The 10,649-nt window shown below is 31.4% G+C and overlaps 1 protein-coding gene across 1 annotated transcript; it reads right to left on the bottom strand.

Annotated features, from left to right (window-relative positions):
- Positions 1 to 2,734: 2,734 nt before the first annotated feature.
- On the bottom strand, positions 2,735 to 5,005 carry LOC107838958 (protein ALP1-like). The gene has a single exon (XM_016682255.2). The coding sequence runs from the start codon at positions 4,524 to 4,526 to the stop codon at positions 3,006 to 3,008; it is 1,521 nt and encodes a 506-aa protein (XP_016537741.1). The 5' UTR covers positions 4,527 to 5,005; the 3' UTR covers positions 2,735 to 3,005.
- Between the last annotated feature and the right edge of the window lie 5,644 nt (positions 5,006 to 10,649).

The following is a 10,649-nucleotide window of genomic DNA, read 5'->3' as shown; positions in this document are numbered from 1 at the left end:
TTTTTTTAATTCATTTGTCTTTAACATTTATTTTTCTTTTATTTTTTATTTTTATCAGTTCTCTTTTTTTTTCCCTCATTTTTCTCAAATTTTAATTTTATTTTTCCTCTCATTTTTTATTTTCTCAATTTTTTTAATTCTTCGCTTTTTTCTTAATCATTATTTTTTTCTTGCCTTTTTTCCTCACTCTTTTTTTTTATTTCTCTATTTTGTTTGATCATTTTTTTCTTTTTTCAGTTCTTTTTTTCCTCATTTTTCTCAAACTTTATTTTTATTTTTCCTATCATTTTTTATTTTTCTCAATTTTTTTAATTCTTCATTTTTTTCTTGATCTTTATTTATTTTTATTTTTTTCTCAATTTTTTTTATTTCTCTATTTTGTTTGATCGTTTTTTTTCTTTTTTCTCAACTTCTATTATATTTTGCTAATAAATAAAAAATTGGATAATGGGCAAAGATGTTTTCATTTTTTGACATCAAAGCAAATTTAAGGACATGAATTGCTGTTACGAAATTCTTTGAAAATTCTTGAGATAAGTCATGTCTCTAAAGCGAGAGTTGTAGAATATCTCATAAATAAAGGTATAATGTGGTAGTGTCAACTCTTGCCTGTGGGGCATAATTTATTATTTGAAAGTCCTTGAGCTAAATCTTGCCTCTAAGGCAAGACTTGTAGAACATCTCATAAATGAAGACATAACGTGGTAGTGTCAATTCTTGCTCGTGGGGCATAATTTGTAGTTTGAAAATCTTTGAGCTAAGTCTTGCCTTTAAGGTAAGAGTTAGAGAACATTTCATAAATGAAGACATAACTTGGTAGTGTCAACTCTTGCCCGTGGGGCATAATTTGTAATTTGAAAGTCCTTGAGCTAAGTCTTGCCTCTAAGACAATAGTTATAGAACTTCTCATAAATGAAAACATAACATGGTAGAGTCAACTCTTTCCCGTGGGGGATAATTTGTAGTTTGAAAGTTCCTGAGCTAAATCTTGCCTCTAAGACAATAGTTGTAGAACATCACATAAATCAAAATATAATGTGGTAGTGTCAACTCTTGCCCATGAAACATAACTTGTTGTTTGGAAGTCCTTGAGCTAAGTCTTGCCTCTAAGGCAATAGTTGTAGAACATCTCCTAAATGAAAATATAATGTAGTAGAGTCAACTCTTACATGTGGGGTATAATTTATTGTTTGAAAATCCCTGAGCTAAGTCTTTCCTCTAAGGTAAGAGTTATAAACCATCTCATAAATCAAAATACAATATGATAGTGTCAACTTTTGCCCATGAACCATAACTTGTTGTTTGAAAGTCATAAGTCTTGTCTCTACAATGTAGTAGTATCAACTCTTACCCATGAAACGTAACTTATTGTTCGAAAGTCGTAAGTCTTGCCTTTATAATGTGATAGTGTCAACTCTTGCTCATGAGATGAAACTTGAATGGAAGAAATCGAAGAAAAGAACAAAAATAAAAAAATTGCGGAAAAGAAAAAAAATAAAGAAAAATATTAAAAAAGAAAAAATCAAAGAAAACGTATAAGTTGAGAGAGAATAGGAAAAAATAAAGGTTGATAAAAAAAAGATTTAATAAAAATAAAGGTTGAGAAATTTTTAAAAAGATAAAAATCAAAGAATTTTTTTTTCTTTTATAAAAGTAGACGTTGAAAGGTGTAAAGAAAAAAAAGTAAGAGTTGAGAAAAATTAAAAAAAACAAAAAAAAAAGAAAGAAAAAATAAAAAATTAAAATAATATAAAAGAAATAATAGGTAAAGGCTATTTTAAGAAAACTTTTTCATTTGGGGCTAAAATTTAAAAGTTATCTCAATTTGAGTCTATTTTAGTTCAATGTCTCTTGGACATTAAGTTTAAACGAATAGGCATTTAGGTAACGTTAGTTTTTATCATTCTTCTTATAACACCTTTAAGTTTAATAAACAAATTAGGCGAGGTATGGGTAAGCTTTCAAAAATGATAAAAGTTGACACAAACATAATCCAACAATGCGTCATAAGACATTGTCTCCCGTTAATAAATCGGGTGTTGATCCAAATTAAGAAAAAAATTCTTATCCAGCCTTTCAAATTTGTTGTCTCTTTACTTTAAATGTTTTAATTGTTTAGGATAGTTTAGATTCTCTTATTTAATAAATATTTTGTTATATCGATTGTGTCACTTCTGTCTCCTTGCTTATCTGATTTACATTTGTTTTTTATTTGTCATCTAGATAATTAATGATTAATTACTCCTTGCTTATCTGATTTACATTTGTTTTTTATTTGTCATCTAGATAATTAATGATTAAAATATAATTAAGATAAATGTCTTGTTCATTTGTTATTTTTTTCACTTAGTAATTTTAAGTTAATAAAATAGTCGACTTTGCTTATAACGTAAAATTTCCAGTAAATATATAAATTCAACCGCAAACCACATTTATGGACCTCAAAAGGTATTTAACACCTTTCTTTCGAAGTAATTTAAACTCTTACTCTATTCTGGTGATTTAAACTAATTAACTGGTTCATAATTTATCTAGAATGGAGCCTAACGCACCTTAATTTGTTAGGTGACGACTCTTCACTCTTTAAATATCCTAAAAAAAAAATTGTCACGTCAAATCCCGTTTTTCGCGAGAAAAATGAAACACGACAATACATAGAACTAAAACATGAACAGTTGTTGGTTCTGCTGTTGAACAAACACGGGAAAGAGAATTACATGTAATTGACAATATGTAAAACTAAAAGAACTTATGTTTTTGTCAAGTCAATTTCTTCTATCAATCGCTAATTCAAGTATGAAATACTACAATGTTTGTCTGCAATTGCAGTGTCTGCTATGGCCTAGAAAACAACATGTTCATCAGTTTGCACAAAGGGAAGATTAGACTATTCCCTTGACTAACTTTAATGCAAAGATTAAATACAACTGTAAGAAAAGCGAATGTAAAATACAATAAACTTGAAAGAATTACATGAATCGAGAAGACGTCAAAGTTAACGCCTTTCATGGAAGGAAAGAAGTACCAGCATGGTTATGGTGCAGAAGATTATGAGCAATGGCATCCCTTGCAAGCTTAGCATTGCTTGATCTCAATTGAATCTCAGGAACCATTTCATCATCGATGAGCTCAAAATTGAGGTCCGGATCCATTTCCTCGTTCCGCATCTGGCATATATTATGCAACACGCAGCACGCCCCTAGCACCACGGGCAAATCTTGAAGTTTCACCTCTGTTCTTTTCTGCAAACAAGACCATCTCCTTTTCAACCTCACAAACGCCTCCTTTGCGACACTCTGAACCTCACCAATCTTCTCATTAAAAGCGTGTTGAGTCCAAGTCAGATTATGCTGTGTATAGGGCACTAAAACCCAATCCATCAAAGGGTATCCAGAACTGCCAACAATCCAAACACCATTCAGTAACCCTGTATTCGCCCTCTGGAATAGGGCAGATTTCTCCAGTACCTGATCATCAGGCATCGAACCAGGCCATCCAATACACACGTCAGTAAACACCCCATTTGGATCAACCACACCTTGGACAGTAATCGAATAAGATGTTTTCTGGTTCCTCTCGGTATGCCTCTTATTAAAATAAGCAGCAACACTAATTTTAGGAGCAATTATAGGTATATGAGTTGTATACATTGATCCCACAACATTGGGGATCCCTGAAATAGCCTCATACTCATCCTTTATATTCTGCATTTTCTCTTCATCAGGCCATTGAAGATACTTGGGCATCAACACAGTCCTAATCGCGGTACAAACCTCAAGCACAAGCTTATGGCAAGTCGAAATCCCCAATCCAAACCTCTTTGAGACCAATCTAAGGGGCTCTCCAGTAGCCAGTCTCCATATACAAACAGCTACACGCTGTTTTACAGGTACAGCATCTCTTAGCATTGTATTCTCTTTGGCAACCACAGAACTCAATTCATTACATATTAGTTCAAATGTATCTTTTCCCATTCGAAAAGCTTTCTTGAACTCCTCTTCAGGGAAATCAGCACTGTTACATTGATCCCACCAAGCTTTTGATCTATTCTTCACCCACAACCGCCTTTGGGGAGCACCCTTTTCGCTGGTTTTATTAGTCGAAATGATTTCTTCCTCTGCCACAGCAGCAGAAGCAAGGGCACAAGCAGCAGCAGAAGCAGCAGTAGAATTCCCTCGGACTTTCCGTTTACGAACACCATCTAGCTGTTGTAAATCGGAATGATGTTGTTGAACGTTTGAATAATAATCCCACATCACTTTAGTTGTTTTCTTGTGATTTGCGTCGAATAAGAGTTTATTCTCTTCTTCTTCCTTTGCAAATTCCTCTTGTTCGGATTTTTCTTGTTCTTCAAGTAACAACAAGGAGGTTATTATCTCTTTCAGTTCTTTGGTTTTTACAGCACCTTGATTTTCCACCCCAAATTCATCAGTTTCGCCGACGCTGGTGCTGTACTGATTACTTGGTGCTTCTTGAACGGCTTCTTTCCTTCTTCTACGGCGTTTATTGGGTAAGTTGTCATTCATTTGAACAATTGTTTTCTGGAGGAATTTACGGATATAGGAATGGGAAAATCTAGAATTTTCTGGGAAGGATCAAAGAAGGGAGTTGATGTTGCTTCATATATGGCCAAAAGGGGATGCAAGTAAACTGTTTGACAAAATGTGTGTGAACGCATAGAGACTTTAGAATATACAAGAAAGAAAGTGTTGAAAGATGGGACCAGTATAATATGTAGACGGAATTAATTAATGAAGAAAATGAGGCTTTTTCGGAAGGATTTTCAAGAAAACGTGTGTGAATGGTATGAACGCGGCTTTGGATTTGAAGGGAGTTTCGAGGTGGGGAAAGAAAATCAGATTTGTTTATTTTGATGGGGGTGGGGTTGAAAAAGGGGGTTGGGTGGGGCAGGAAGATAAGAAGTAGGTGATAAAAGACGGCGACTTGAGACTTCGGAGAGTTGAAAACCACTTAGTTTGGGCAATTTGGGATGATTCTGGCTACAGCCCTACAAGATACAAATGGTTGTGTTTTTCTTAGTAATTGATTTGTGCTAATATGAAACCAATTACTCCGACTTGACACGTCGAAAGTAATGATGGTGCAACTATTTTATCACATTATTCAATCTTTTCTAGATAAGTTAAAATTGAGGAGAAAAAATAAAAAATTATTTTTAAAATAGTCAAAAGGTAAAAATAAAACAAAGAGTAATAGAGTAACGAGTGAAAATTATTTATACCTCTCAACTTTATTTTAAAAATCAAACGCCTCTCAACATTGAACAATAATTATTTGCGCCTCTTTTTCCTCAACATTAAACAAATACCCCTATCTATTTAGATAAACGAGTTTTGATAGTCAATAATGAATTATGTTTTAAATAATAATTTAAAATTCTTCAACAATAATCATTTGATTTGTTATAAATATACCTTTACTGCAACAGGTCAACACCATAACTAGTGAAATTTCATAAATAAGATATGAAAAGGGTAAAGTGTACTCAAATCTTATTACTACCTGAGGTACAAAAACTATTTTCGAAAAATCCTCGACTATTAATTATTTTTGTATTATCTGCATTGAAATATATTTATAAAGTTATAATTACATATTATTGTTACGTATAAATAAATATTCGAATTTTGTTTTTTAATAAAATTATTTTTTATTAATTTGTTCATTTATTTCATTATAAAGCATCATTAAATTATATACTCTTATATAAAGTAATTTTTAACTTTTTATAGAAAATAAATTAATAGATTAAAAAATATAAATTGTGTTTACAAAGAATTTTTTTTTTTATGAAAAAAAAAAGATACAAATATTGATATACTAAAATAAACATTTTGAAGAATCAAATTAAAAAAAAGGAAAAAATAATTATTGTTTAAAATTGAAGGTGGTGTTTAATTTTTAAAGCATGTAAAACGATTTTCATCCTACAGTAGTAGGTGCTCTTTGTTTTCTTCTTGATACCTCCTTTTAAAATAACTTGAAACGTTTTATTTAATTTAAAAATTAAATAAAAGGGATATGGGTAGGAAAGGACACTATTGGATTACAATTGTGAATACATTTTTTTTTTTCTTTTACATTTTTTCAATTGAACTTTAAATGGTTCTCAATGGAGGTGTAAAGGGCAAATTGTCGAGTCAAATCAAATTGAAGAATTAAATTAATCGAAAAAAAATAATTTATAGTGTGATTTGGTTGGTTTGACATTAGAAAAAAATTTAATTATGTTTGATTTGATTTTGTATTAATAAAAAAAAAAATCAAATCGAACCCAAATGAAATCGATATAAATACATCTATAATTTTAATATTTTAATACATTAAACACAATAATTATAATCTACTTTATAAATATTTTTTAAATAAACTTATAGTTTTCAATGTTTGATATATTATTGAGATTTTGACTTGCTAATATCCAGTATCAATAAGCACATGATTCAAAATTTAATCCAAAAGCCAAATAAAAACTTGAAAGAAAAAAGGAATTTCATTACTTTGGAGAGGATTCCAAATTTTAGGTCTCCTCTCCTTAATCATTTCACTTTGTGCTAGTGTTGTTTTAACCAAGTTTATATTGAAAATAATTTGACAATAAAATCTCTCACCCTAGGTGTTTCCTACTAATTTTTGTTTCAAGTGCAAATATTTGATGTTCTATCACTCTAATTGATAATTCACAAAATTTAATCACTGCAATACAAAGCAATGATTATATATATATATGTGTGTGTGTGTGTGCGCGCGCGCATTAGTTTTGAATGATTTTGAAAATATGGATCATGGAATTATTTTATCCCCTATTTCTGAGTTACATGCTAGTGCTCAACCCACTAACCATCCTCAGACACTGTATCCCCAAGTAATGCAGGCACAAGAGATATATCTACTTTTTCTATGTAGTGTTAGGTGGATCGGCTTGGTTCATCAGTCGTTGGTGATGAAGTGGTGAGCTTCCATTCCCCAGAAGACTTGGTAATTTCATTAGTTTCCTTTCATAGACTAGAATTGAAGAGATCACATTAACATTATCATTGTCATTATCATTGTCAGAGTCGGGGGCATGTCCCGACTTAGATTGGCTTTCGATATTATTTAGAGGCTTTATGAGTTGCTATGGACTTGGATAGTTTTGGTTATTGGTTGTTGGATATTTAGTTATTTTAGATTCCTTTGAGTTTTTATATCTTATCTTGTTATATGTTTGGAATTCAATCTCTGTTGGGGATTGAGTTCAGTTTGAGGCAACGGGAGTGGTCTCTGGTCCTTTGTGAACTTGAGATACACGTCACGGCCAGACCCTGGTTCAGGTCATGACAAATACTTTGCTTTTTACCTTATGCCTTAGGTAAATTGGGTTTCATTTCTCATGTTTAGCATGAGAATTCTTTAGATCATTCAAGTTAGATAAAAATGCTTTATACCCTCTCGCTTAGGGCGAATTTGGACTTAGTTGCTTACACTAATGAAGGTTGCCTTAGCTTTATTGGACTTAGTTAGTGTGTTTGGAAAGTATCTCTATCGTAGGAGGAATTGTGGCTTGTTTAATATCTAAAAGTGAATTTAGATACCTTAAGCCTAGTTTGGGTAGAATTTGCCTTAAATAGAACTTAAGGATTAGAAGTAGACTCTTAATCTACTTTAGGCTATGACATATGTTAGTTTTATAAACCTTTTATGCTTATTAGACTCTTGAAAATGTGTATTAAGGAAATATTGAGAAATTTTGATACTTGATGGTTATGTTGGTTAATGTGAGGTTTGACGCCGATTGATTATGTTATCATTTATACTATTGATGATACTTCTTATGATGTTGATTATATATATACATTTGGTTTGAGTCTGAAAGATGATTATGTTATTGATTATATAAACATACCCAGTTTGAGTTTGGAGTATGATTATGGCTATTGATTATTTACCAGTTCAAGTTAGACTATTGATTATTTATCAGTTCAAGTTTTGCTATTAATTATATTTATCATTTCGAGTACAGATATGCATATTATGCTATGATGATATACTTCTTATGATTAATGATATCAGGGACTGGGATTGAAGGTAGCATGGTGACTAACTTGGAAAATAAGGAATTGGTTATAATGTGGCATGACATAAATGGACTCTAGTAGTAAAATAACTAGTTGACAAATGATTGTTAGTTGATAAATGATGACTCATGGGTATTTAATGACTATCTGATAATTAAATCAGTGATAAGAGATGGATAGTCGATTGATGAGCTAGTGTATAAATGATGATAAGGTTGCTACATGTTGGCAAAGTTCTAGAATGTGGGTACCTTGTGAAATGTTGGTAAATTATGGAAAGGTGGTTAAATAATAAGTTAGTTATTTGTAAGCGATGAATGATTGCTTTAGTCTATCTTTGAGTGTACTCTCCAGGCGTATGAGAGTCTATGATGAGTCATTTATTTTCCACCTCAGTTGGCGTATGTGAGCCAATTTTGTAGTGATAACTGTATGTGTTGATGCTTTATGTTATCTTGTTATTTTGATTCATTTATTTATCTATGCATAACAATGTCAGAGCTAATTTAGGTTTGACTATACCTTGATTTAGTTATGTTATCTTGCATTTTATCATACTTCTATCATGATTTATGTCAGTCAACCAATGATGCCTACTAAGTACCCGTTATTTTGGTACTCATAGTACACTTCTATACCTTCTTGGTGCAGATCTGAGTACTAGTTATCGCTATTGATCATTGTTCATGTTGTGTTGATTATCTGGAGATAGGGTGAGCTTTTGGAGTTAGAGTCACCTATTTCCTTCTATCTTTAGATATTCAGACTTTTGTTATTGAGACAAATGTTGTTTACTTTTCTAAGTCTTTGAATTTTACTATTATTAGATGCTCTTGTATTGGCTCTACCAGGTTGTGGAATAGTATTTTTTATTGACTATTTTATCTATTTAGAACTCCTTGCTAATTTATAAATGTGTTTTTTATTTTTTTCCCTAAGATTGGGCATTTTTCACCAAGTTAACCCATTTTATTTAATTCTGAGTTATGGTTTGGCTTACCTATTGGCGGATTAGAGTAGGTTTCACTATGACTTGTAAATCGAGTAGTGACACATATGATGAAAATGATCTCTGTTGGAAAATTTTTAACTATATCATTGAATCCAGAATGTCAAATTTGGTTTAGTTGCATAGTTGAATTATTTTATGGTGTTTCAAACTCTTTTGTTGTGTTGAATCAGGGTTTTTTTACTTGTTTTTCACTATTGTAGAAAAATCTGGTGTAACCCAAATTCCTTTTCCATGTTTAGAACACCTCCATCAAGATTGTGGAGAAGAAAGATTTTTGTTTATCATGATCACATTGAGGACACTATAATAAAAAAGAGACAAAGTTAGTTTGGGTTATCATTGACCCATCGCATTTGCGATAGGTCCATCGTGATGGGTTTGGGTTAATCATAATCGCAACGAGAAATCACTGACAGCTTTAAAATATCTTTTTTCAAACCCAAATTTTATTTCCTCCTTTTGAATCTTGTGAGGGTTGAGACAATTTCAAGTGGATTTTATGAGATTTCAACCTTGGTTGAGTTTCTAATCTATATTTCTATCGTTTCCCCTTTACTAATCCATGATTTTACTCTCAAATCTAGGTGTTTCAATTTTAAATTTGAGATTTTTTTCTAGTAAAGTAAAAATTTGATAAATTGCGATTTTAAAATCTATTTTAACTCAATTTTTATGAAATTTCAGATTTGAACTACTTGAGTCTCCGATAACACGATGGTTTACTAAAATTCCTTATTTTTATTTGTGGCTATGGGGTGTGTCTTTTAATCCAAATTCAAAATACATCAATATGAATATCGTTAGCTTCATATTCTTACCTAGAACACATATTTGAATGATTGTTCAGAGTCAACTTGAAAGGGCAAAACTTTGATTTAATTGTCCGGGCTTCATTTAAGGCAAGTTTAGACTTTCTTTAACACTTTTCAAATGTTATTATGTTATTGTCTTGTAAAGGGGAGTAGTGGGGAATGGAGCATCCCGCATAGGTGAAGTAACGAGCACTTATTTGGTATCAGTGTTACATGAATGGTTAAAATTTAATAAATTGAATTGTCATGATTGTTTCTTATAATTGTTAATATGGACATGATGACTTTGTGTGAAAAGAATTATTGATCACGGTGGTTAGTATTGACTATTAATTGAAGTCTTGAATAATTTTGTAAGGCAATTGATGAGAAATTGTGGCTTGGTAATCTTTTTAGCGTACAATGAATTGTTGAATATGCTAGCCGATGATTTTACTCTCATTTAAAAAGTTGAGTCGGTGTTGAGCTGATATAAGATTTGACATGTGAAATAAAATGTGTTAGTTAATTGTACTGTTGATTTGGGGTCAGAATTGCACGCCTTGAAATCATAAAATGCATCTCAATAGGATCGAAGTTGCACACCTACACATATTATATTTATATATTATTAGGATCAGAGTTGTATGCCTGCATATATTATATATCATGGATTAAAGTGTGTGCCACAAATTACACACACACACACATATATATAATGATATTATTTCTAATTGGGGTGTGATGACGCTCAAACTACATCCCTTG

Source organism: Capsicum annuum, chromosome 8 (genome assembly GCF_002878395.1).
Source record: "Capsicum annuum cultivar UCD-10X-F1 chromosome 8, UCD10Xv1.1, whole genome shotgun sequence".
NCBI lineage: Eukaryota > Viridiplantae > Streptophyta > Magnoliopsida > Solanales > Solanaceae > Capsicum > Capsicum annuum.
Note: the sequence above shows the minus strand (reverse complement) of the source record. Positions and strands in the feature narration are given on the sequence as shown.

What these genes read in the sequence shown, in the direction of transcription:
- LOC107838958 (XM_016682255.2), bottom strand. Translation starts at nt 4,526, where the DNA reads ATGAATGACAACTTACCCAATAAACGCCGTAGAAGAAGGAAAGAAGCC.